Below are 27,333 nucleotides of genomic sequence, written 5' to 3'. Positions count from 1 at the left end.
ACAGAACCACTTTCTGCTCTTTGGGATCACGGACGGAGCTCTGTTTTATAGCAGACTCCCCCTGAAACGGGGTCTGGAGCTTTCCATCCACCTATTCCGCACCCCCCCCACAAACCAAGAGCGAATTCACAAATTTGCACAGCCGCAGGTCATGTGACTTCAACATTCATGTTGAAACACACACATGACCCGGTTTCTGCAGCCGGTCATTCCTCCAATCCTCTATTGCCTAAAGATGCAAAAAAAAGTCGAAGTGTCTGCTTCTCCCAATGGGTCGGTCTCCAGGGGAGCTCTTTCCCTCCCCACCGGGACACCTGTCAGCCCCGAGACGCTCCAGCTGGCTGATGTCCTCCCATCAACAAGTTCCTTCTTATTTACTACGATGAGCTTTAATTGCTAAGATTGATTAGTAACACGCGTCACGTAAACCACTGCACCGTGGCCCAGGCCGCCCCGCACGGAGGGGCACCATGGCACTCTGAGCGGGAAGCCAGAACCGTTCTCGTTCTGATGCAGGCTCGGTGCCTCCGCAGGTCACGAGGTTGGGAGGGGACAGAGGGCAGCAGACGGGACCCGGATCTGTCTTCCTGGCAGCGGCCCGAGCCCCACTCACCAAAGCAACCCGAGCCTCCTCTGGCCACCTGCTGGCCTGGGGATGTGGCCGTGAGGGGCAGTTATCTGCTCAAGGTCAAGTGGCTGCCCTGCACCTCTGCCCCCCAGGCTGGGCTTTTGGTGGGGGCGGCGGCAGCAACAGCAGAAAAGCATGGTCCTGAGCTGTGCATGGCCCAGCTTGGCTGGTGGACAAGTTGGCAGCCGATGGATAAACATTAAACCAATACCCTGAAGAGGGCAGGGCGGCCTGGTCCGATTTCAAACTTCATTCTCTCCTCTGGCCCAGCCCCGGAAATCTGCCTCCATCTGCCTCCACCCCGCCTGCCAGGTCCGCCCCTGTGCGGAGAATCTGCAGCCGGGGCCCCACCAGCTCTGCTAAGGGCCCCACGCAGGGAGGCCCTGGGGACAGGTGCTGGGGGGTCTGGAGTCCCCCTGCCCTTTCCTGTGGCTCCACCTGGGGAAGGAAGGGCGGGGCTTCCCCTGCTCCCCCCACTCCCCAGCCTCCCCCCTCTGCTTTATTATTCTAATTATCGCTGTCACAGGCAATTAGAGCTGGCTTCCACCTGGAGGAGCTTTGCTGAAATGAAATGATCACTCGCTTCTCCCAGGGGCCGCAGTGCTGGGGAGCCAGGGAGTCCCACAGGCTCTACTTACTATTGTGCTCCGGGTTTTGCTGTCGAAAAAGGAATCCTTGTCAGACAGGTCAAATCTGTTGAAATAGTGAGAAGAAAGAGACACACAGTTCACCGGAGTCGGCTCTCCGGGTTTCCAAGGCCCTGGGAAAGCACACGGTCCCCGTGAGCCGTGACCATGACCCTAGGCAGGTGTGCCAGGTGTGCCCCGACCCTGGGCCTCTGGAACAGTCCGTGTCACTCCCCCAGGCCCCTCTGGGAGGCCTGGATACCCACACCTCCTCCCAAGGATCTGACGATGCCCTCAGTCTCTGTGTCAACGCTGCCTACGGTGGGGACCGTGCGGCCCCACCACGAGATGCTGCCGATCCCGAAGACGACCTCCCAGAACTCCACAAACAGGGTCAGTCCTGAGGTCTCGGCCCCCACATATTTTGTCAGGTTGCCTGAGTGCAGAGGGGAGCCTCTGGGAGAGGTCGCCCACTGCCCCAGGCACTCAGGGTACAGCGGGGGGGGGGGGGGAATCCCAAGGACGATCAGGAGGTAGAAGAAATAACTGCGGAGGCCAGCGCTTGGCCCCTTTGCTAGAGCCGAAGCCCCAGCTCTGAGCTGAGAAACAGCTCTCCACGTCCCGTGAGACCAGTGGCATCCTGGAGAGCCCCCCTCCCCCGCTTGTCATCCATGTCCCTGTGGATCTAGAACCCAAGTTCTCTCTGTTCCCACCACTGCCCACAACTCCAGCTCAGAGGGCGATGCCCCGCTGCCCCTCGGGAGAGGGCAGGATGGAAGGTTCCAGAACAGGTGCAGCCCTGCCAGGCAACCCTGCTGGCAGCACGTCCCCTGAGCCTCCAGCCTCCAGCTGTGGCTGTCTTTGTCCCTGCCTCCCAGAGCTCGGCCCCTTCGGGAGGCCTGGTTAGCCAGACCCTCTCACAGGAACACGGACCCCAGAGGGATGGGGCCGCAGGGGGGGCGGAAAGATGCCCAGGTCCCTGCTTTGGGGCTTTGAGACAAGCCGCATACACGCCCTCCCTTGAGCCCGTGTGTTTTCCTGAATGTCCCCCGACAGGAGGACAGGACTCGTCACCCCTCCACTCCTTAGTTAACAGCGATCTTGGAAAACATCCTTGGATCTCTTCTGTGCTCAAGACCTATAAACTGTTCAGAGAAAGTGCTTCAGGGGCTGAAACCCCACTGCTCTGGGAGGACGGAGAGCTTCTCTGGCCTCAGGGGACTGTCCTACAACCTGCATCTCCCTTGTCATGTAGGACGCGGTGGCGTCCACACAGCAGGGCCCTCCAGGAAGGGGCAGGATGCGCGGGATGGGGGAGGGGGAGATTGCCACTTACAGGTGCTGCTTCTCCCGAGAGAAGGGATAGGAGAGTCTCTTTGTGGTCTGGGGTCTGTGCTCGGCCACCTTGGGCTGGATGGGGTCCGTGATTTTCTGGAGCACGGAGCTGATCTTCTTCAGGAGGCCCCGGGGCTCGTTAATGTGGTAGAGCTGCAGACCGGATTGGGAGGGGGCGTCCGCGTCATCTGCTGGGCCGTGACCCTTGGAATCTATTCTCAGACGGTCACAGGACTGTCCACCCCCCCCCCTCCACTCCACCGAGATGGCACGTCCTGGGAACAGAACTCAGGGAGGCAGAGTAGCCCCCACTGCGCCCGGTTTCCAGATAAACCCTCCAAGCTCTGACTCTGAAGACTGTCCCCGCAAAGTACAATCACAACACGTCCCAGAAAACCTGCCTCTGGTCTCTGCTTTGCTCAAAAGAGGTAGCCCACAGGGTCTCAGTGGATTTGGGGGCCAGGGGCTGACGGACCCCCGAGAACAGCTGTGCCCCCACCCCCCGCTTTCCTTTCTGCACAGGAAGGAGAACACGGCCGCCTCGCTGAGCTCCGGAGCCTGCTGTCGGACGCGCCTCAGCCCGAAGTGTTCACAGATGAAAAAGAAAGTCCCCGCAGGCTGGGCAGCGTGATTAGAGGGGGCTGGTGGGTCGGCCACGACACCACGGGGAGGAAACACCGAGCGGGAAGGCTCAGCGCGTCTGTGCCTGTAACGGTGCCACCGACATCCCTCCCACATCCGCTCTCAGTGCCTGTGGTCTGGGGTCTCCGAACACCCCCCGCCCCAGGCTCGGAAATCAGGACGTGGGCGCCCACTGCCTGCCCCCTGGGTGGCACCGAAGGTTGCTCGGTTTCCCGCCACCAAGGTTCTCGCGGGCACCTGTGGACCTGGGGGGCCGCGCCCCAGCACCCACCTTCTTTGTGGGCATCTTCAGCTTCAGGAACTCGGCCTCCCTGCACAGCACGTTCCAGGGCGCGTGGATCTTTACGAATCCGACCCCGTGAATCTTGGTCTGGGGGGAGAGAAAGCCTCCGTGAGCGTGCACAGCTCCGGGTTGGAAACGATTGGCAGGAGCCGGGGTGACAGGTCAGCGGCCCCTCAGTCACACCCCCAGGCAAAGCCCCGATCTGCTCCCAGAATCTCCCCCTTGTGCGTGGTGAGGGGCCAGCAGGGCCCGGAGGGGGTCCCAGGGTCCAAAACTCCCGAGAACCTTTGAGAAGCTCAAAGGAGCATGGCCATGAAAGAGGCTGAGAGCTCTTCACAACCGACAGCTCGGGCACTTGTCCCCAGTGGGTGCACTCGGTGCCCCTTGACCCCAGGCAGGGCTGAGGAAGAGAAGGTGACCCCCTCTGGACACCTTCCCTCTGTGGGGTCAGGCACCCAGCCATCCCCTGGGGTCCCTGGGCAGCCCGGGGCAGGGGCTCGAGGGTGGGCCTGTTCAAGCCAGGAAGCCCCCACCCCTGGAACTGCTGGGAGCTTGGAGAAGTCGCCCCCACTCTCCCCGGGCCCGCAGGTCTGGATAGACAGGAGAATGGAGAAAGCTGTGTGTGCAGCATGGGGTACCCCCCCAGCCGCAAGAAAGGACAAAACGCGGCCATGTGCCGCGACGCGGATGGACCCGGGCCTCCCGCCCCATGAAACCCGCCCGGGCGCTGCTGTGTCGCCTCACACGTGCCCCCCCCCAACAAAAGAACAGGAGTCGGCTCTGAGGCCCGGTAGCTGTGTTTGCGACCTCATCCGGGTAACGTTTCCACAACGCACGGGCCCATCCAGTCACTGCGTGGTGCCGTGCTCCCATGCTTCTGCGGGAGCCGTGACCGTGCGTGATTTTTCCCGCACAAGGTCAGGGCAGCGCGGGGCCTGCAGCGCGTTGTACTGGCGGGAGTGGGGACCGCGCTCCAGAGCAACGCCGGGCCTGCTCGTGGGCCACAGGCACGAGCCCCCCGTGACTCTCCATTCTTCTCTGTCCCCCATTCCCCGAATTTCATGTTTAGGGGAGACTGTCTGGAGGCGCCCACAGCAGCAGGGAGGGGATACGAGGCACGCAGCATCAGCAGACTTTCTAAGCACCCCAAGATAACTGGGTGCCCCGTGGCGTTAGTGCCAACACAGCAAAAAGCGAAGAAACAGGGCTTGTTCCTGAGCCAGAGCCATCCACGGCGGAGGGGCCCGCGGTCCAGCAGACTCCTCGAGGGGACCCCATGGCTTAGAGCCCAGGCTGCCCCAGACGGAGGCCCCCCCCCCCCCCCGGCTCTCCCTTCCACCATCCTGAGGTGTGAGGGACTGGCTGGGAGTCTCGGGGGAAGGGACTCAATCTGCGGGAGGGAGGCTGTCGCCAGCGTGGGCCCGGCCCCGGGCACCGGGGTCGGCCGACTCAGGGCTGCCTCTGGCTTCCAGACCCCAAGTCACGTCACTGGTCTGGGAATGGGGATGGCCCGTGGGTTCACTGCAGGTTTTGGGGGTGGGGAAAGCAATGGAGCCGACCACGTTCACCCATCAGCCCGGGACACCGAAGTTCACAGCCGCCCAGGAGACGGCGGGCAGCTGGGCAGCGTGCAGCACACCCTGGGTCAGGCCCGCAGACAGAGCGACAGACGGACCCCCGCGGCACCCCACCTGGGGAAGGGGACCACCGCTGGGGCCCAGGGGAGCCGTCCTGTCCTGGGCCCAGTCCTGCTCAGGGCCTCCGCTCCCCAGCCCCACTGCCCGCAGCAGCACATGCGTGTGCCCCACATGTGTCTGTCCACACGGTACGCGTGCCCCTCACCTGGACGAAAGCCACACACGGGAACCGCGGTGGTGAGGGGGGCAAGACCCATGGGTGCTCGTGACGCATCGGTCCCTCTCCGTGTCCTGCTGCGTGTTTGCTCGGGCGGTCCTCACCACGAGCCTATGGGATGGGCCCTACCGCTGTCCTCGTTCTGGAGCGAGGGCGCTGAGACACACTCTGCCAGCTCATCGGACGACTGTCCTGGTTCCGTGTCCTAGTTCAGCTCTAACAAGCGACCACCGGGCGTAAGACAATGCAGACTCATTCGTTCATGGCTCTGGAGCCAGAAGTCCTAAACCGAGGTGTCCTTGGGGTCATGTTCCCTCTGGAGGCTCTTCCCGCTGCTGGGGGCTCCGAGTGTCCTGGTCTGTGGCCACACCCCTCCGGCCACCTCTGCTACCATGTGGCCTCTCCTGTGGGTCTGTTTCCAGTCTCTCTCTGCTTTCTCTGCTAAGGACACTGTCAGTGCACCGAGAAACCCCTCAGCCCAGAGATCCTTGACTTACACCTGCAAGAACGCTTCTTCCAAACAAGTTCACGTCTGCAGGTGCCAGGTAGACAGGGCTTCCCGCCGACTGTGCTCACCCTGAATATGCCGCCGAGAGCCCCACGGGCCTTTGTGCAGGGAGCCTGTCTACACGGTGAGAGGCGCTTCTAGGAAGCACGGGCCCGGGAGCTGGGGCCTGGAGCTGCCTCCGAGGAATGAGCCAGGACCAGGGCACTGAGTGCGGAGACCCGAGGGCCAAGAGCGCTCAGAGGTGGGCCGGTGCGGGGCAGCCTGGGAAGAGCCTGGAGTCCTGGCATGGCCCAGGGCGGGGCACACAGTGCACAGGCTTGTGAACAGATCCATGCCAGCGAGAGCTGGAGGACCCAGCCCGGGGCCCGTGGGAGGGGGCAGCCCAGATCCTCCTGCTGTCCTTGGAGGGGCCAGTCTGGCAGGCACTAAATAAGCCCTTGAGATTGGGGGCCTGAGTTGGCGTCTGCCTCCATCCCTGTGTGCCTCTGGCAAGTGGCGTGACCTCTCTGAGCCCATGTCCTCATCTGCGAATCTGCAGCGTAAGGCTTGCTTCACAGTCGGAGGCGGCCCGGGGTTCTTAGCATTCCGGCCCGGCCCCCCAGCTGGCAGGAAGGGTCCGGACAGGGAGTGGTTACTGCTTCTGCTCTGGACCATCTCTCCGTGGCCACTGGGCAGCCGAGGCCACACTGGCTTATGTGCGCGTTCACCCTTGTCCAACAAGCTTGAGGCCGCCTCCCCAGCTCAGGGAAGACCCGGAGGACAACAGGACCTGAGAGGCAGCAGCGCCCCCGGCCCAGGTGGCTCCTGCACGTGGGGCCGATCTCATGGGGCGCCCGGAGCAGGGAGAAATGACTGTCGGGAGCCTGCGCACGGCGGAGCCTGTCTTTCCCCTTCCAGACCCGGGTCTATTTCTGGGCACTGCTCACCCACACACAGACCCAAAATATATTCTTCCCAGTCCCATGGAGAGTTCTCTCGCCGCTGGTCACGGAGCTGGTGCCTGCGGCCGGCCTGCTTGGGAAAACGCGCTCCTCTGTGGACGTGAGCAACGAGGTCTCTCCAGGAAACATCTGGCGGGATTTGGGAAAGGGGTCGTGGGACCAGTTCGGGAAAAGCACATACGGGATGTTCTCAAACGTGGTGCCCGGCCTGACCGCCACCCGGTCCCAGGGGGAAGAAAGCACGAGATGGCCGGGTCCCCCTTGCCCCAGCCAGACCAAGGATGTGGAATTACCCGGGAGACCCCAGACCTGCCGGGGTACGGCCCGGGAGCGCCAGGCCAGCCTGACGCAGGGGCGGGGCCCCCGGGTGCCCAACGGACATGCCCACCAGGCCGGGAGCTCTCCCGGCGCAGACGGAGTGTGTTCAAGCCTCCATTCTGAGCCCAGCTCACAGACACGGTGACCTGACCAGGACTGTTTCTGGCATTTTCCTCTCAGAAGCAAGAAGAAAGGCACAAATGAAGCCAACATGACCGCCCCCCAGGGGGTCGGTGGTGGGTGAGCACCCCTGGGGCTCCCCCCACATCCCCACGGCCACCTGCGGGCCTGGACGTTCCAAGCTGGCGGGCTGGACCACGTGTGTCCACCGTCTGGCCACGCCCCCCCCCGGGGTGGCTGAGGCGTGGGCTGGGGATCGCTGGGAGGCTTGCATCAGGGAGGACCCTCCGTGGGCCGGTTCTGCTTGCCCTCGGCTCCCCGGAGAGCTCCTGGCAGCACCGTCTCCTCTTCCTGCCCTGCGGACCCAAAGGCCGCTTCCTGCCCTGGGCACCTCATAGGGTGGACAGAAGGAACTAGGGGACCCCCGGTTGCCACTGCCGCCAGGGGAGTCTCCGCAGCCAGGTCTGGTGTGTGTGCCCGGGCCACGGGCACGGTGCCATGGGCCAGCAGGGACGCAGAGACCCTGCCTGAGCTCCTTCTGGAAGGGGAAGCCCAGGAGGGGCTTGAGCCCCGACCCCTGACGGCCGCCAGGCCTCGAAGTCTTCAGCTTCCGACAGGGACCCTGCCACCCCTGGTGGGAGTCGTGAGCAGGAGGGCCCACAGCCCCTTCCGGACCCTGGCCTCGGGATGTCGGGGCTGCCCTGGGGGAGGGGGGGCCCGTGTTCCCGGCACCCGGCCTGTGTCGGCGTGGAGAGGTGGCCCACGTCACGTCCCGGCTTCTGCGGACTCCATCCACGCAACCCGGGAAGAGCGGCTTCGGTCACTCAGGGACCGTCCCATTGTGCGCGGGCGCGACGGGGCCTCGTGCGTCATCGGGGTGATGCGTCGGGGTTGAGGCTCTAGGGCGCGTGGGACCAGCCGACGCTGCCCTTGCGGGCGGCCGAGGAGCTGTGTGAGGACCGGGCAGGGGCATCTGCACCCCCCACCCCAGCACGGGTCCGGCCCTAGCCCAGCGTGCTGAAGGAAGACACGACAGGGAAGTCACCCGAAAACAGTCACTCACGGTCCTTGTCCTTCTGCGACAAGCCCGTGGAGGACTCACCCGCCCTCCGCGGGAAACAGTACAGCGTGCGGGACAGAGAGTGGAAGAAAATCAGGATCGGGGCGGCAGAGCGGCTCCAGAGGGAAAGGCCGGGCGCAGTTGCCTTCAGAACAGCGACCAAGGTCGGGTCGTTCCAGGGCCTGCTCCTGGGGAGCTGGATCCCCCCAGAAAGGCCCCCCCCCCCGGGGTTGCTAGTGCTGAGCAAATCTGGACAAGTGGGGGGGGGGGACTTCTATCCCCTGCGTGTAGGGTCCTGGCCTCCAAACTCCTCAGCCCCAGCATGTCTGGGAACCACAGCCCGTGACCTTGCTTCAAGGTGGTTCTGGCTCTAATGCCCTTGGACGTGTGACCGACGAAGCCCCAAGCCTCTCCAGACAAGGGCTTCCGCCGCCCGGAGCTCAGGGACCCCAGGGCAGGGCACGCCCACTGGGAGGGGAGCCTGCACAAGGGGCCCCCTCCACCGGGGGACTCTGAGTGGATTACTGGGATCACAGACCGTTCTTAAGAAAGAAAAGGCAGGACAGAAAGGTTCTGCCAAGGACAGGAAGCCACTAAGAAAATGACACAGCCACTTTGGAAAAAGACCAAACAGAACTTTCAGAAATAAAAAAGCATTGTAAGGAACATTAAAAACCCAGCGAACGGTGTTTGAAGGTCCTCTGCCCCTCAGAGGGAAGGGGCCGCGGACGCTTGCCCCAGGGGCCCCCGGGAGGGAACAAATCTGGTCCCAGCTGCGGCTGGAGCATCTGTCGACCTCTGTGACCTCTGGGCTTCACTCTGTCAAGCCACCAAAGGGTTAACAGCCAGCTGGCAGAGTTCTCGATGAGCCGGAAAGAGCCTACTTGGGCACACCACAGGCCTGCGGACCCAAGAGGACGTCAGAGCTGCAGCCTGGGGCCGAAGCTTTTACCCCCAAACCCCGGCACCCAAGGCAAGCCGTGTGATGGTCTCGGGGTGCTTTAAAGACGCAGTTTTGAAAAGACTGTCCAGAATTCCCTTTAAAAGTGTGCGTCCGCAAAGCCAAGGCAAGCCCAAGGGAAGCCGGGCAAGGTACGCAAAAGCCTCCACAGAACATGCACGATATGTAAAACCTTTAAGGCCAAGGAAAGGAATGTGAAATGGTGAAATTATGAATGGAGAACTCATACCTTCAGGACTAGACTAGGGTCCCTGACACCCCACTGTGGAAGGCCCACGGGGGAGGGGTTCAGCCCAGGGGCAGGGTCTGGGGCTGGCTTGTGCCACGTGCTTCAGGGCGAAGGGCATGAGACAGGATCACCCCTGCAGGGCCCCGCTGCCCTGGTCTGTGCGCTCCGTCGCTCAGAGCCCAGGCCCGTTCCTGCCACTTGTGCAGAGGGTCTCGTTCCTGGGCTGCCATCGCCTTCTCACGGTGGGGACAGGGGGAGCCCACGCAGCCAGGGGCAGGGGTTTGCTCCCAAACCCATGAATTCTCTGGGGGCCATCTGCCATGGTTTGTTTTCACACGTGGAGACGCCAGGATTGGACCTCAGGCTTCTCAAGTCGAGGACCTCCACCCACCAGGCCCCGGGGCGCTGAGGAGGGTCTGCCCCCAGCCCCTGCAATGCTCAGGGCCGCGCGTGTCGTCACGGTTGGCCAGACCCCAGAGCCGCCTCGGACTCCTGCCTGGGACACCTGCTGGAGACGGCAGGAAGCCTGGACCCGCCCTCTCCGTGCCCACGGCAACCCCTCCCACCACCGGCCACGGTCACCTGGCTTCTACGTGGTGATGAAGGGTCTCCACGCCCCGGGGGACCCTGCCCTGCCCAGATTTGCCTTCTGATTCCCGTCCGGCCGGCGGGAAGCTGGGGACAGCAGCCTATGCCAGAGAGCTACAGGGGAGGTTGTATTCACGTCCGCCCGGATTCTCCTAGCACTTCCGGAGGACAGAAGTACCATCACGTCCATTTCACAGCTGGGGAAGCTGAGGTCCAGAGAAGGGGAGCCACTTGCGTCCAGGCCGTCCCACCAGGAAGTGGCCCAGAGGGTCTGAAGCACACAGGGGGCTCGGAGGCTGGCCTCACGGCCCCGTTCTGCGCCCCAAAGCTCGGTCTGGAAACAACTACTCCTCCTCGGCGTTGGAAAAACAGCCTCCACACTAAGGAGGATGGGAAACTCTCGCTGCCCGAGGCCCACGCCAGCCGCGGGGCAGGAATGCCGGGAGCCTGTGTGCAGGGCCGAGCCCCGAGCGGCAGCATGAAAGCAAGGAAGACCGCAGGGTTCCCGCGTCCGGAACCTCGACCGTTCTGCCAGAGCCAGGGTCAAGTTCAACCTCGGGGCACAGCCGGGATTCTGGTGTGTGGCCTTCTCGGCAGTGACCCACGGACATAAATAATGTCCAGCGGGCTTTGAGGCCAGACTTGAAGAATGCTGATGGGTTTCAGTTGCAAGCAAGCGAGCTCTCCTTCTTCTGACGGGAAGCCGGGCCGCTGACCCCACGGCTGTGGGACAGAAGGAGGGACAGAAGCAGAGACACTCCTCTCCCTTCCTGCCACTGCCGGTCACGCTGTCCCGGGGTCTCTGACACGGGACCTCCCTTGGACCCTCGTGCGTGAGACGGACATTCAGGGCCACCCCCTGGATGGAGGCACCAAAGCCTGTCTTGACACCCCAAGGTCTCTCTTTGGAGAGTCTGGGAAGCAGTTTTCAAACTGGGTTCCTCTGAGCCCACAGTACCTGGGGAGGGGACCAAGGAGGGGGGATGGGGGACCCACGGGCATAGGCTCAACCTCGGTCTGTCCGGTACACTGGGGTTATGAGTGAGAGTGGGTCTCCCTGGCTCTGTGGGCCCTTGGCCTAGTCTCCATGTGGGGCTACCTCTGGGGTACCAAACGGCAGATCAAGGCTTGCGTGGACACTGGTGGGCCCATCTCTGCAGGTGCCTCTGCTGGCTCATGGGGGAAGAGACCTGTACCTTCCTCACCCCTCCAAGGATGGTCTGGGCTCAGGAGCCACCACATACCCTGCCAGCCAGTTAGGAACAAGCTCAGGCCCAGCCCAGGCCTGCTGAGTCGGAGCCTGCACTTGGACAGGACCCCTGTGGTTTACGGGACACATCTGGGCCCCGCAGCAGGGCAGCCTGCCCGAGGCTGGGCCCCACCCTCCAGACCACCTGTGCTGATGTGCCCCAACCACGAGTCACCACCTGGACCCCTACGGGCGCCTCCAGGGGTCCCTGCGTGATTCACCCCACTCCTGAGGGAACCAGCCACTCTGGGGGACTCTCAGCTGCTATGGTGGGGTGAAGGGGGTCCCCCACAAGAGACATCCGTGTCCTCACCCCAGAACCTCAGAACGAGACCTTATTTGGACACAGAACTTTGCAGGTGTAACCAAATTAAGACAAGGTCACATGAGAGGAGGGCAGGCCCTAAGTCCAACGTCTGGTGTCTTTGCAGGAAGAAGGGAGATGCAGAAGACATACAGAAGGCGGCCGCACAGGGACAGAGGCAGAGCGTGGACAGGCGCCTGGAGCCCCCCAGCAGCTGAGAGAAGCAGGAAGGATCCAGCCTGGAAACCTTCAGAGTGAGCCCAGCCCCGCGGAGATCTGGAATTGGGACTTCCGGTCTCCAGACCTGTGCGACACCCCATCTGGGTGGCCTCTAGTTATGGCTGCCCCGGGGCACTACCCGTTCTGTGTCCCCCTGTGCTCTCAGACTGGAAGGTCTTCCACAGGTCATATCATGAGGCGTCCTCACCACAGCAAACCTCTGGACCCAGGACAGAGACCAGCACACAGATGCCCCGTCTGCGTGGGGCCGGCAGCCGGCTGTGTCCAGGAGCCACGCAGCCTCGTGCACCCACTGGCCTCTCAAGGAGCGAAGGCGGGTCATCTCTGTGCCCCGGTGGCCTGCGGGCAGCTGCCTGGTCATGGTCGCAGAAGGCTGGGCCAGCAGAGTTCAAGAGGGGCCCCCCCGGCCCAGGAGGTCTTACGGTTTATTTGCCACCCCCCCCGCCCCCCCAAGGCTCCCTCTCCCTCCTTGCTCCTGCCTCCCCATCCAGCTTCGAAGCAGGACTTCTCCGCCAGGAGCGAGCCTGGCTCCCAGGGGCAGCGGGCACTATCTGGAAGCAGTTTTGGTTATCCCACCCCTGGGGACGCTTCTGGGAAGGGCTGCTCCGGACTTTCCAACAGCAATGGCACCGGGGAAAAGCAGCCCCTTTAAAGGCCGGTTCTTTGCTTCACCCAGCGTGGGCGTATCTGGTGGAAGGCATGGGTTTTTCTCCCCACAAACGTGCACCTAAGCCCCGATCCCGCTGCAAACCAGGTAAGACTGCGCAACTGGAGTCTCCTGGGGGCTCTCCTATTTCCCGAACTGCAAGCCCTTCGCTCCTTGTAACCGGAGCACCCACCCCGGGAATGACTCACTAGCCAGGGCGTCTCTCCCCGAAATAAAGGCGACGGCCACGAGCTGTTAATCGCACGGGCAGCGGTCCACGCACAGACCTCGGAGGACGCCTCTGACCCGGGTTCTGGTCCTGCCTGCCTCGCGGAGGGTGGGGGAGAGCACCGGGCTGCCGCAGACGGAGGGTTTTTCCAACAGCCTTGGGCCTGTTCGTGTCCCATGAAAGATCAGGAAGCACCGGGGCCTCGTAAAGCCCCGTTCCTGACGCGAGAGCCTCCGGGGGGGCACGGTCCAGCCCTGGTTTCAGCCACCCTGGACACTGCAGCGGTGCCGTGTACATCTTTCATTTTTGAAACGGCCCCAGTCAGCCGTGGGAAAGCCTCCTGTCGCTACAGAGCCAAACCATCAGTGAAATTCGTGGGTCACTTATGGGGAAAACGGGGTCTTCTTTGGTGACAGTGACCACTGTCTCTATGTTGGCTTTTTATTTCAAAGTCACGATTGAGAAGATCAAGTTTCAAGAAAGATTCGTGGGATGTCCCAGCCGACTGGACTTGGAAAGGCTCCTGCTCTCACCCTCCGCAGGAGCCATGATACACGGTTTGTATTAACCACAGCCCAGGAGACTCGGATCCTGGCCCTTGCCCTGGCCTCACGATCACCCACTGGCGTAATACTACTGCTGTGTCCGTGCTGTGGAACGGGAAGCTCGGGCCGAGCAGCCAGCGAGCCTCGGGAAGGACAGGCAGAGGCTCTGGGATCTGTGGGGGCCAGGGCTCCCTCCCAGACTCCCGGGAGCCTTCCGAGTACAAGGCTCTGACGCCGCCGTCGTGGGGAAGGGAGGGAGCGGAGAGTGCGTCGCTCACGGAACAGACCAGGCAGGTGCAGACCGCAGCCCCAGCTCCCGGCTCTGCACGCGGGCGCCGTGGGCTCTCCCGACTCCAGCGGAGCGCGTCTGTCCCTCCAGCTGTGAATGGCCACATCAGGGCGAGGTCTGCAGCGTGGCCACAGCGTTTACACGAGAAGCAGAGGGGCTGGCAGGGACAGGGAACCAGAACCATGCCCTAAGTCAGCGACCCGACTACTCCCCTCTCCCGAGGGGCTTGGGCTCAGGTCACGGACAACCCCAAACACCCAGCGCATCTGCAGTGGAGGCGGCTGCCCCGCCGGGAAGAGACCCCGCAGCCGCAGCGGGACTCGACGCTCGCACACCCTGGCCACTCCGACGGGGACCCCTCCTGCGGCAGAAGTGCACACCCGCCAGACAGCCGAACCCCGGCAGGAGACAGCCACGCAGAGAAACACTCCGCGTGCAACACAACACGAGGCCCCCTGGCCGCCAGGTCCGCGGAGAGAGGAGCCCCACAGAGCAGCTCCGGGGTACTCAGGGCTGGCACTAACGACGCGGCACAGAAGAAAGCTCACACCTGCTCCTCTGCAGACCGGCTGGCTGGCCCAACACCCCGGGGCATCCTTACCACAGGACCCAAAGTGTTCATTACTTAAGGGCACAGTGGTTCTCAAGGATGAAACGGCGAACAGGCCAATTTTTCCTTTAAACACCCTGGCTGGCTCACGGCTCCCCCAGGCAGCCCACTAACCCTCTCCTCACAGTTTAGAGACACCCGGATTCTCGGTTAGTCCACACAGGGACCCTGTGGCTGGCAGCGGGAGAGCCCTGCAATGCTCCCGGGGGGAGGCCCCGCCCCCCGCCCCATGCCCAGAGAGGTTAAGGTGCAGGCAGGGGCGCACACAGCGAGCGTGCTCAGAGGCTGAGAGAAGCACCCGTCCCATGGGCTGTCCAGGCTTCCCCGCCTGCCGCCTGCGCCGCCCCGGGTGCCGGTGAGTCAGCCCTTTACTCTCCCCAGAAAACTTTCCTTTGAAAGATTCTCAGGCTTTGCCAGGGACAGCTGCTCCGGGAAACAGTGAGGGTCGGGGATTTCCGAGCACCAGAGCCCCCCCCCCCCGCCCCGGGATCGAGCCAGACCCACCTCCCCACTGGACAGATTGAGAAACTGAGGCCCCAAGAAGGGCCAAGGTCGGCACCAGGAGGGCTCCGAGGAGAGCTCGGTCCTTGGCCCCTCTGGAGGGGCGCGTCTTCCCAGGAGAGGGACTGACCAGAGCAGGACGTGCCGTGACTCTGGAGGTCATCGCCAAGAAGACCTTACCCTCCCCCAGAGCAGATGTCACCAGGGTTGGGGGTGCTACTTGGGGGCTCCCCAAACCCCAAAACTTAACACGTGTATTGCTCCCCCAATCTCAACAGCAGCAGCCTTCACATCAGCCGTTCTGGGAGCCCCGGCGAAAGCCAGAAGGGCCCCTTCCCACACCACCTTCTGGAAACGGGCGGCGCGCCCAGCCCACGAGCCCACAAGGCGCAGGGATAGTTACGTCCTCGTCTCGCTCCAACTCCAGGCCGGCCTCCAGGAGGTTCCCCTCATACTCCTCCCTGCGGAATCGCTTGTCGTCCTCGTGGTAGTCCATCGGGGGCTCGGGGCCCCCGGCCGCCCCCACGCTCCCCTTGCCGGGTAGGGGCTGGTCCCGGCGGGCGCCGCGGGCGGCCGGGGCGGCATCGCTGTGCTGCACCCTCCTGGCCAGGGTCCTGCTGCCCGAGGGCCTCTTGGGATGGTACACCAGGATGTAGTCCACCTTGCGCCGGCCGTCCCGGAAGTAGAGGCCGTGTTTGCACTCGGCGTCGGGGTCCACAGAAAGCGAGTTCAGTAGCTGCAGGGGGAAAGAGAGTTTGCTGGCCGTCAGGGCCGGGCTTGCGGAAGGGAGCAGGGACCAAGCTGGATGGCCTCCTCCGCCCGCCCGCCTTCAGCAAAGCCGCGCTGCACGCCCGTCCCACGCGAGCACCGCCAGGGGCGGGGCAGCCACGCACACAGTGGCCCTGTCTTCGTGGGGGTGACGTCTGAGAAGGAGACGTGCACATGATCACACGCAGGCCAAGCCGGACCCTCCGAGCTCGGACGGAACCCCGGTTCTGTGGAGCCGGAGCCGGCTTCCTGGGAGGGGCCAGGCTGCTTGCAGAGACCGTGGGAAAGGCTGCAAGGCCACTCCCCCCACCCCCGTGCCCCCTACCAAAAGTGCTCCTTATTCTCTCCCGCAGGGTCTGCAGCAGTGCGGGCCGAGCCCAAATCTGCACTAGCAACTCTCAGCCTTTGAGAACCAGCGTGCACGGCAAGGTCATGTCAAAATGCCCAAGGGCCCACGACAGCCCTCACCTGGCCTGGTTCCAGCTCGGCCACTAGCTAGCTGCCTGTTAGGTTGGGTTCCCCCAAAAGCAGCCCCCGAGTTGAGCGTCTGCGTTCAGCGGTTTACCTGAGAGGTGGTCTCAGGGGCCGGATTGGGGGCGGTGGGGACAGGCACAGAGGGAGGGGCTGACAAAGGGTCACTGCCTTGGACAGCTGGGCTCCCAGGTGCTGGTGCCGGAGGGTGAGGAAGCTGAGTAAGCTTAACCACCCGCACCGGGGCGTTAACTCCCCGCGCTGCGCGTGGCTTCACCTGCTCCCGCACCAGAGGGTGCCCTGGGGGTGGGCGCAGAAGAGGTGGGGCGGGGCCCGTCTCCTTATCTGCCTGGGGGCTTCTGGCGGGGGCAGTGAGATAGAAACGTGGGCCTGCACATTAAAATTTGGGACCCCTGCGCGGCTGCCATCACGCGCCGCTGTTGCTAACGCTAAACCCCGTGGCTGGAACTCCTGTGGGATTTTGCTGGTGACCGAGGGCGGAGGTTAATCAGCGAGCTGGTCTGCGGCAGTAAGAGAAACAAGTAACATCATGCAGGAAGTACTCTAACGGGCAGCCCCGCACCAGGGACGGTCCTCAGAGCCGAGCCTCACCGGTCCGGCCCCTGATCTCCTGGCTTCCACCCCACTCCCGCTAACAGCCCGAGACCCGCGCGGCCGCCCGAGAGCGAGGCCCTCCCGCACGGAGCGTGAGGCCGGCCTGTGGCTCAAGGCAGGCCCCGAGCCCCACGGCTGGAGGACAGAGCTGTGCCTGGAGGGTCTCCCCACAACGTTGCCTGGAGCCTTGGGATGGCTGCCCCCACTGTGGGGGCTCCTAAGGGCTGTGGCGACGGTTGGGCGAAGCAGCAGGAGTTCCCCACTCCAGGGCCAGGACGCCCGGAGGGCGGCGGACCCCATGTGCGCAGGTGTCTTTCCAGATGCCCAGCTCGGGGGCAGGGGAGAGAGGAGAGGGAAAGAAGCAAAGTGGGGGTTGGGGGGGTGAGCGCGCCTGGAACACGGCAGCTGCCCCGGGAAGGAGGGACACGGGCTTCTGGGCGGGGCCTTTTGTGGGGCCTGGGTTCCTTCACCCCTGGCAGGGGAGGGGGAGTCACGCTCCTGAATCTCAGGGTCCCTGGTCGGTCCCAGGACGCTCAAAGCCTGACAGGCCCCAAGAGCCGGCAGGGGCTGGATGTACGCCGTCCACGCCCCCCCACGGTGCCACGGGATCCAGCGCTGCTCCGCCGCCTTCATGGGACCCCACAGTGGAGACACCCCACTAGCCGGCTCTTACAGGGTCTGTGCAGAGCCTCCGGGTGTAGAAGGGCAGGCGGGGTCGGGGAAAGGGGATGGAAGGCCCAGCCCAGCCCAGGACAGCGTCCACGGAAGACCCCAGCGTCTCTTGCAGGATCCTGTTGCAGGAAAGGCGGGAAAGAGGGGTTCTCCTCGGTTCTCCAGCGAGGACACGGAGGGTCGGCGACGTGGCTCACAGCACAGGTGGGAGGCTGAGCCCAGCCCGGAGTCCTGTCTGCACACCCAGGGCACTGCCCAACGCCCTACCCCCCCCCTCCCCCCCAGTAACAGGGACGTGAGTAATAGTCTTGCAGGGGGCATGTCCTCTCCCTGAGCCCTGACCTGGTGCGGGGGCGAGACGGTTTGGGTCTGCTTGACCCGGAGGGAGCAGGGCTCACGCCTGCAAAGCGCTCAGCCCAAGCTCTCAGGGCCAGATCCCCTCTGGCTGACCCCAGGAGCCGTCTCCAAGTCTCCAAGCTTTGTGCCCAAGGACACAGCGGGGGGAGGTCCTGGCCCAGCTGTTCCCAGAGGCAGGAGGCAGGGTCAGTCAGGGTGGAGGAGACGTGTGGGGCAGTGGGGCGCCTCAGATAAGTCTGGGCTTATCCCAGACTTGGTCCCAGCTCTGGGTCCCACTTGGTCCCAGCTACGAGGCCTGGGAGAGATTCTGCACCTGCTCTGGGCCTCGCCGTCCTCCTCTGTAAGACAGGAGGGCAATATACGTGTCCCTCTGGTGGCCAGGACGACTGTCGGAGGCACAGGACGCCCGTGTGGGGTGGGTTCTCCCTCTAACTAGCAGGCCCAGGCCCTGGGGGCCACGCTGCCCCTCCGCCCCTCCCACCCCCGCAACCAATCCCAGCACCAACAAGGGCTGGTTCTCCTCAAGACCACAGGAGGGTCAGAGAAGGAGGCTGGAGAAGGTTTCCCTCCTCCGGGGGGAGTGGGCAGGAAAGCCGGACCCGGGGCTGCGTGAGGCGCAGGGAAAGAAGCCACAGCCAGGCAGGGCAAGCCCTCAGGGGGCCGTCAGACGGGGCAGACGCAGGGTCTCCTGGTGGGCGCGGTGCAAGGACACACTTGCCTCCTGGGCACTCCGACTCCAGGGCCTCTGTGAGGGGCTCATCCCGGTTTCCAAATGGGGAACTGTGACCTTGCGAGCCGAGCCAGGCGCCATGTATAGGTCCTGCCTGAGCCACCTTCCCCGGCTTCCTTCCCCCACAGCCCAGGGGCTGCCTGGACTCAGGACATCCTTGTCCCCTGCTCCCCGCCTTTGCACACGGTCCACTCCCTACCTGTGTGCCCTGCCTCCCTTCCCTGCGCTTTGTAACCCTACCTACCCTCCCAGGCGGGCGGCAGATCCCCAGCCTCCGTGCTCTGGAGGTCCCCGAGCCCTCCGGCCGTGCAGGTGTCTTGGGCCAGGGACACCCTGCAAACATCTGTTCTCAAGCTCTTGCTCACAGGGGCCTCGAAGCAGGGTGTGGGGGTCCCCAGGCAGGCCAGGTCCCTAACTCACCTCCATCTAGAACCTGCCACACACACACAAGCACACGGAGGACTTGGTGCCTGGTGGGGGCCCCGTACGTGCCCCTGGTTGGCGGGAATATTGGCTGATACTGAACAAAATGGGCAAAAACCCCCCAGTAGAGGGAAAGAAATTCAGAGTGAGCCCAGCAGGTCAGAGAGCAGGTCAGTTACTCTGGGGGACAGTCAAAACTCCTCCACCATCGTGAGATAGGAAAACGGTTACCAGGCTCAAAACTGAACAATAACCACTGGTCTGCTGGGGCCCGATCGGGAACCTTGGGGGCCTGACAGCCTGGGGGAGAGCAGACATATCCCCTAAACCTCTCCCACCACCCGGAAGCCTGGAGGTGGCCCAGAGGCCTCGTCTGCAATGACTGTCCCTCCACCTGCCTTCCAAGACCCGCTGTGCCGTCCCAGGTGCCCAGCACAATCTCTTGGTTCTTCTGGAGCCCTCCTTGTAACGTCAGGGTCCGGGGGGATAACCGATCTCCCCGCTCAACACGACTTCCCTCCAGGGTTACTGGAGGATAAAACATGCCCTGTATGTGGAGTTTTCAACAGGGCCTGGCTTGTGATGAACCCCCAGGAGACGTCGGCTCTAGCTCGGAATTGGGACAAGCACAAATAAAGAACTAGGGGAGGACAATCTCCTGGTCAGAGTGGACCACAAGTGAACGAGGGTGGCAGCACCGGATCCAGTCTGTTAATTCACCAAGGGAGCTGGAGGCGTGTCTGGGGCCAGCAGGAGGAAGTGCGAAGCTCTGCTGGCCTAGTGTGAGAGCACTCTGTGATTCCGGACCAGGTGCTTCTCTGTCTGGGTCTTAGTTTTATAAAACGGGGGCGATCCTCTCTCGGTAAGCATAAGGGGCTAGCAGCCTTTAAGCAGAAAGAGTGGGGTCTGTTTCTATAATACTGTACACGGGCGAGGCGGAGCCCAGGGTCTGGAGAGGGAGTCTGGGCTAGGTTTCGGGGCAGCTGGAGAGGCAGTCTCCCCGGTGGCCCTGTATCTCTCTGGGGCCTTTCCATGGAGCAGTGGAGTGGGTGTTGTTCTTGTGCAGGATGGGAAAAGAGCTCAAGATTTAACTTGCAGCAGGAAAGATGCAAGTTAGACTCTATGTAGAACTTTCCAGTTCAAAAGCTTGAAAAAAGCTTCAAAATGTCCTCTCCATAACCCTTAAGCAGCACCTTTCCTGAAGGCAGGGGCCTCCCGCTCACTTTTCTGACGCGGCTTTGGAATGAATGAAGGCGTGTACATATGCATGCATGACAGGAGCTTGGGCTCTGCACCGCTGCTGCGGGGGTCACTCGATCAGGGACACCAGGGCTGAGACGCAGCCCGGCTGGCACCTTAAACACAGCGTCCCCCAGCTCTGAGCCTCCCTTGTTCCATCTGATAGGTGGGGACAAAAACGTCTCCTTGACTCGCGTGGACGGGAGTCACGGGAGATCTGAAAGTGTTTTGAGGATCACGCCCGGAGTGTTGGTGGGATGTACTCCCGGAAGGAGCATCCTTGAGAAAGACGGTAAATATGGTAGAAGAGAATTGGCTTCCTGGGGTCACACTGGAGGGCATCGGGGGACAGAGGTCCACTCCGCAGCGGGACTGCCCCCAACACCACAGGCAGCGAGAGGGCCGTCTACGTTGGGTCCACACTTGCCTCTCCAGACTCCCTTCCCCAACTCTGAGAAGAGGGCAGAAGAGGGGCGTGGAAGGAACCCCGTGTCCACACCGTGGATGCTGGACTGGGACCGGCGGGCAGAAGAGGGGCGTGGAAGGAACCCCGTGTCCACACCGTGGATGCTGGACTGGGACCGGCGGGCAGAAGAGGGGTGTGGAAGGAATCCCGTGTCCATTGGGACTGGCACTTGTTTATCTGGCTTCTTGCTCGGAGCTGGAGCTCCAGGAGCCAAAGTCGCACGTGTGTGTGAAATAGCCAGAGCCGGGACAAGTCTACACGATCATGCTCAGAGAATCTGTTACATTCCCTTGTTCCTAAAATGGGGAAAATGAAATCAGGAACCTTCGACGTTTCTTTCGGTTTGGAGACTCTTTGAAAACATTTGGGAACTTCACTCTCATTCCCCAAATTTTAAAATCGAATCATGGGCACTCCAAGTCCATGTAGGATCCTCGGGCACACCCCACATCCTATATACAGGTCACCCCTACTTGCCGATCAGCAGAGAGGGGCTCTTCCTTTGCAGGCCGGCCGAAGCCAGCACCCCGTCCTCTCCTCAGGGGTGTCTGAGCTTGCTGGAGTGTGTGGATCAGGGACACTGACAACCATCAGGAAAAAAGTAGAAATTTTCAAAGATAAACACAAAGAAAACTCAGTGAAATAAACTGTGTTCAACCTGGCCCCTGGCCTTTGAAGTCATTTCTTGCATCCTGCTGTGCAGAAACAATGAGGTGATTTTTACCCTTGAACTTGGGAATGACTGGGAGAGGAGAGGCCCCTGGCGCTGGCTGGGTGTAGTTTGCCTGGGACAGGACTCGGGATGGCCGGCTTCGACTCCATCCACACAGCAGCGGCACGTATGGACGCCTGTCTGGGAACTCCTTGCAGTGCAGCCCACGCCCTCTGGCCTCTGCCTGCACAGAGCCGCCTTCCCCTGGTGACTCAGGATAATGACTGTGCAACAATTATTGGCTTGAACCGTGCTGGGGATGCCCTTGGAGGCTCTCCCAGGGCCCCCTGCTCCTAGGGCCGCTGCTTCCTGGCTGCCTGCTGGGACACTGCCCGGCCACCTGTCCCTCCTGCCCCCCGACTCACAGCCCTCCAAACCTGCTCCTAGTAAGAGCTATGTGCAAAATCAAAGTCAGCCGTCTCAGGTCTTGTCTGTGAGTTTCCAGACCGTGGAGACCTCGAATGGAAGGCCAAGTCTTGGCAGACCTTGTGGCCCTCGCCAGGGTTTGGGGAAGGCAGTTTCTGGGTCCACGTAAACAATAGCCCTGAACTACAGGTCCAGAGACCACCGATCAGGGCTCCCGTGCTTATTTTGGGTCTAACCCATCATCGCGTTGAATGCCAGCTACTGGAATGTCCACTCCTCTCTGTCTCCTTGGGTGTGACTGTCTCTTGTGCCTTCTAACTGGTATCCCTGCATTCCCACCTCTGGGTCTTCCCATGGGAGATTTCCTTGTCTGAGACGCCCCACCCAACCCCCACTACGAGTAGAACCAGCTCCGTGTCCAGGATGTCCGTTCCTCTGCAGGTTACCAGTGGCCACCTGCTCCGGTCTTGGCCCCTTGCTAGCTCGCCTCCCAGCGGGTGGGTGGCTCCCCTCCCCAGGAGAAACAGCACCGACCCTATAGAGTCATGGAAATTAAGCGAGCTTATCCTCAGCCTCAGGACGGCTGCTAGGCTGCTAAGGAAGTGTCCCTAGTGGCTGGCCCGGGCCCCCTTCCATCACCACCCCTCAAGCCCCAGATGGACACGCCTCCCTGTCTCGTTCGCGTGGGTGCCCTCGGCCTGGCCCACAGCAGGCACACAGCGTGTACACAGCGTTTGCTGAATCAATGGCTCTGAGCGGCTCAGGCCAACAGGGTTTATCACAGGCAGACACCCCTTCTGATCCACACTGGCTCCCAGTGCCCGCCCCCACAGCGTCTCTGCGCAAGCTCCAAGGCAGAGGGGGTACAGGGCCTGAGTGAGGGTCCTCACTGGAACGCAGCCAGCCACCCTGCCAGGAGCCCATCCCACAGGCACCTCCACAAAGGCCAGGCTCTGCCCTCCCGAGGCTGCAGCGGCAGGCCTGGAACCCCGCCGCCAGAGCAAAGAAACAAGGCGGAGGCTCAGGCAGCTGCTGTGGGGGATGGGGGGGGAGAAGTCCAGACTGAGCAGGCTGGGGTGCCCCCGGCTTCAGCAGAAGGCCCTTCTCAGCCCCTCCCTCTTGGGGCAAACTTGGTTCTAACTCTAAGCCAAATCCCTCACTGGTGAATTCTGCCCTCCCAGGACCCCTCGGACTTCTGGATCTGGACCGAGGAGAATGGTGGGGGTAGCAGACCCCAGATACAGGTGTCCCCAACCACGTGGCCAGCTGCTTCCCTCTTCCACTCGCACCAGGCAGGGCGCCCGCGAGGGACCGGCCCGGCCCAGAAACAAGTCCGGACCCACCGGCATCCCCTTGCTGCCCGGGGCTGGCGGGGAGGGCTAGGCGTTCCCGGGCGGGGACACGGAGTCCCGGGAACTCCGTGCTCCCAGGGCAGGTGAGGCAGTCGCCGGCGGGTCCAGCCCCGAAAGGGCGCGGCTGTCGCCAGACGGTGGCGGCGCCGTGAGGCCCCGAGGCTGCCACCCTCCCGCGGCTCCCCCCACCCCCAGCCCGCTGCCCCCCCCCCCCGGGGCCGACCGGCACCCACGGGAAGGGGGTGTCCCACCCGGGGCCCAGCCTGGCGCTCGCTCGGGCTCGGGCTCGGGCCCCGGGGTGCGGACACGCCGCGACCGCGGCTGGGCGCCCCCCCGCGCGCCCCGAGCCCCGCGCGCCCCGGGCCTCCCCGCGAGCGCGCGCGGCGCAGGTGAGCGGCCTCCCTCGGGGCGCGGCGCCCGCACTCACCGTGCCCTCGGACGGCAGGTAGCCGATGTCCTCGATGGCGCAGATGTTGATGATGTGGACGCTGCGGTCCTCGGCCGGGAGCGTCGAATACTTCTCGTTGACCCTCATCGCGGCCGCCTGGGCGCCGGGCCGGCCGGGCGGCGCGCCCTCCGCATCCACGGCCGCGGCGGCCTCTGTGGGCGGACGGGGCAGCGTTGGCGCGCTCGCTGGGGGCCGGGCCTCCCGCCCCGCCCGCCGCCCGCCCGCCGGGCCCTGCGCCCCGCGCGCTGCGGCCGCCCCCCTGTGGCCCCGGGCGGCCCCGCGTCGCTGCGCGCTGGGGCAGGGGCGGCGGCCGCGCGCTCAGACTTTCCGAGCAAATTTAAACACAGGAGGAACGCGCCGCATGCCCGCCGCCCCTCCGAGCTGTGTATTTATCCGGGGAAGGGCCCCCTTGGAGTTTTGGGGGTGGCCAAGGTTTCCCACCAGGGGCGGAACGTCCCACCTCTAAGAAAAGTCTCCAAACGTCTGTGTCAGGCCACCTTGCAGGGGAGAGAGGCTTCGGATGTCGTGGGAATGCTCTCCCTGCCCCTTCCTCCTCCACCTCCTCCTCCTCACCCCGGGGGACTTCTGCTGCCCTTCAGACCTGACCTCCTCCAGGGAGCCTCCCCTGCTTGCCAGGGCCCACCCTCTCCACGGGCCCTGCTCCCTCTGCGGCTCCCCCCTGGTCCGGGGCTGTCTGAGTCCGAGGTATGGAAGGCTTCCTCTTCTGTGACCGGGAAGGGGCAGCCCCTCACAGGGGAGCCTGGGCCTCACTTCGCAGGGGGGCGCGACGAAAGGGCCTGGGGTTCAGGCGGAGCTGCCTGCACTCCTTGTGCGAGCCTCTACTGCCTCCCTGAGGGAGGGACGGTGACTTGAATTGCTTTCACCCCAGATAACCATGGACCTGGCACGTGGTAGGTGCTCCCCTGGACGGGTTTTTAAACCATCCCTGAGAGGATGACACGGGTCTCCAGGAGGAGCCACGCCCAGGTGTAGCTCCCAGGGGCCACCCTGGCCACCCTGCCCGGTGGGAATCAAGCTCCTTTTCCTCTGCCTCCCTATATCTTGTTAGTTCTTTGGGGTGTGCGCCGAAAGCCGGCTTCTCCAGGCAGTCATCCTGGATTGCCCCTCACCCAAGAAGCCCAAGGACGGTATGTACCTTGGCCACAGACCTCCCTTTACTCCACCTCATTTTACACTATGTTCATACACTTGATGCCCAATGGTTGCTTGTCAAAGGGCCACTGAGGAACATTCCGGGCCTGCAGAAGGGATCATAAAGCTGGCTTGCAAGGTGCTTTGGGCATGCCTTGGGTCTAAGGGTGGATTCTGGAAACAGGATGCAGTTGGGGGAGATGGGCTGGAGGTCTCGTTCCAGCTCCGACACCTTCCAGCCCTGTGACCTGGGTCAGGTGTCCTTGGCCTCACAGAGCCAGTGTGTCCTCCCGGTGTGTGTGAAGCTGGGGCTCAGCACGGCGGGGGCGGGGGGGGGGCGGGCAGTGGGGGCTGCCGTTACTAGTGTAATCTCATCATTCTCATAATGAATGAGAATGATTCTCCCTCCCCTCCGTGTAGGCTCAAGTTTGTGACGCTCTTGACCCTTGTGTAGCAAGATCTGTCTGTCCTGGGGCGCGCCTTGCCCGTGGGCGCCAAGCAGCCCTCCAGGACTTTTGGTTTGCATCTTGGACAGCGAGCACAGGTTTGGAGAAAGTGTGCCAGACTAGACCTCTCCTCACCACAAACAGCCCTCCACGACTCTGAGAACAGTTCGAGCTGAGAAGAGTTCGAGCTTTCCAGCCTGGGAAGAAGCTCGCGCTCGCTCGCTCTCTCTCTCTCTCTCTCTCTCACACACACACATACACACACGCACACACTCAGAATTATGTAACTTCATTCTCTTACCCTTGTTGGTAAACAACCAAGATTGTGTAACCGTAAAGCACTGACTTTCTAAATTTATTTTCAAGTGACGAAGGATCTTGCAGAAGTCTACCGGGTACGACTGTGAAAGGGGAGCAGAACCGTGATTCCTCCATTCCGGGTGCCCTGACACTCCCCAACGCCTGGACTGTGGCCGGAGAGGGCTCGGGGCGGGGTGCCCAAGCCCCTCTGCGAGCTGCTGCAGAGAGGGGGACAATCTCTCAGGCAGGGCGGTGCCCGCCTCCCTGCTCTGGCTTTCCCCAAGAAGCCGGGTTGTACCCACTTCTGTGAAGTAGGACTTCACCGGGTCCACACACCTGCTGGCTCATAAAGCATCAGTTTCCTGCTACATATGAGTACATCTCCTTGCGCTGCCCCTCTCCCTGCATTGTGTGTCCTCCTGCCGCCCCCAGGCTCCCAGGTGAACAGCGTGGAATTGCTTTTGGCGGGCGGAGGGGACCAGTTAGGGACTGATCCTGTCCCCAGGGCCACAGTGGCCTGGGCTGTGACAGCATGGGTCTTGGGATTTCAGGGACCAAAAAGTAAGAACAACATTTCCCCAAACCAGGGAGGGAAACGGGGTTCTACTCCGCTGAGCTCTCCCCCAGGTTGGGACATTGCAGCCTCCCCCGCCTGGTGCTGAGCTGGTTTCCTGCCTCACGCCATCTCCCGTGGGCCAGCCTGCTGGAACCGTGTCTCTGCTCCGAGTCGCTAATTGCTTCTGAACTGGCCCTCTAGAAATACTCTCCCATCAGCTTTGCTCTCTCTTTTGGAGTCAGTAATTCTCATCATTAAAAACCCAAAGGGACAGAGCTCACAGGCAGGATTAATTCCCTGCTAATGAATGAGCAAAAACCAGCCTCATTAGTCTAAATGGGGCATTTTATTATGGGAAGTTCTGGGCTTCCCGGCTCACCCTACTTGCCACCGTGCCGCCCTCTCGTGCTGTTGCGACGTCAGCCGCCGTCATTCTCTCATGTCTTTGCTGACATTGTAATAATCTCCAGTAGTACGAGCAGCAGGGTGACGCGGGACACCAGAGGGGACTGAGCCGCAAGACAGTCTCCCTTGTAAGAGGCTCGGAGGACCCTAGCAGACAACATCGGTTTCCCTCCTTGACCCTGCCCACGAGAAGGAACGTCTTAACTCTGTGCCCTGCCCAGCTGCGCGGGCCAGAGCACTCCCCGGGCTTGTCAGCCTTAGGGAAAAGGTGAACAAACCAAGCTTTAGAGAGCAAGGTGGGAGGAGCCCCTCGCCTGCTCAGGCCACAGTGAGCCCCGGGTCAGGGATTATTCGAGCCACAGCCTTGAATAATGCCCTGGGGCTGGGCTTCTCCGCAGTGCTGCTGCCATCTGGGGCTGGATCTCTGTCTGTCCTGGGGGCCAGGCCGTGCCCTGCAGGATGGTCAGTGGCTTCCCTGGGCTCTACCCACTTGATGCCAGTGGCATCTCTCCCTCCCAGTGTGACAGCTACAAACGTCTCCAGACACCGTCAGATGTCCCCAAGGGCAGGATGGCCTCCAGGGGAGAGCCACTGTGTTCGGGCTTACTGTTGGCCCCTGCCTGCACTTTCCAGGAAGAGCCGGGAGGCCCGGGAGGCTGATCTTATCGCCAGAGTCCTCAGATGGGAGCCCAGAAGCCGGGAGAGGTGATGTGCTTGGCTTCAGGCGTAGCCAAGAGGCAGATCTGGCTTTCCATCTGGGTCTCCTGACCGTCCAAAACAGGCTTGTTCCATGAATTCAACATGCAAGCATGTATGCACACACAGAGGGATCCGAGATAGGACGTTCGGATTTTACAAAGTGCGTAGACGGCCCTGGCTACTCTAGATGGGTAGAGGGGTGAGCTGTACTGTCCCTGGGCTCTGGCCGTCCCCGCCACAGGCCAGCTGTCTCCCCAGCACGGGTCTGTGCGCTCAGAGGTGCTCAGTGCACGCTGTTGACTCACGCGGGCAGCCGGATGGGGGAGACCGCACGGAAGGAGTGACGCGCTCATGACTCAGGCCTGTTCTGAGCTCAACGGCCCGTCCCGCTCCCGCGCTCCCTCTGCACCCCCGCGGGGGTCCACTGGGCATCCCGCGTGGGGGAGACAC

General features: G+C 62.8%; 1 protein-coding gene across 10 annotated transcripts in view; it reads right to left on the bottom strand.

The window, feature by feature from the left end:
- The window catches only part of ANO1 (anoctamin 1), a 151,164-nt gene that overhangs the window by 54,448 nt on the left and 69,383 nt on the right, over positions 1 to 27,333 (bottom strand). For all 10 annotated transcript variants that reach the window (XM_059150409.1, XM_059150391.1, XM_059150384.1 and 7 more), the window contains exons 2-6: positions 23,305 to 23,477; positions 15,110 to 15,442; positions 3,503 to 3,601; positions 2,591 to 2,742; positions 1,267 to 1,321 (exon numbers count right to left, since the gene is read on the bottom strand). In XM_059150409.1, coding sequence (XP_059006392.1) covers positions 1,267 to 1,321; positions 2,591 to 2,742; positions 3,503 to 3,601; positions 15,110 to 15,442; positions 23,305 to 23,477 — 812 coding nt within the window. The remainder of the gene's footprint in view (positions 1 to 1,266; positions 1,322 to 2,590; positions 2,743 to 3,502; positions 3,602 to 15,109; positions 15,443 to 23,304; positions 23,478 to 27,333) is intronic.

This window comes from Mustela lutreola, chromosome 1 (assembly GCF_030435805.1).
Source record: "Mustela lutreola isolate mMusLut2 chromosome 1, mMusLut2.pri, whole genome shotgun sequence".
In the NCBI taxonomy this organism is placed as follows: Eukaryota; Metazoa; Chordata; class Mammalia; order Carnivora; family Mustelidae; genus Mustela; species Mustela lutreola.
Note: the sequence above shows the minus strand (reverse complement) of the source record. Positions and strands in the feature narration are given on the sequence as shown.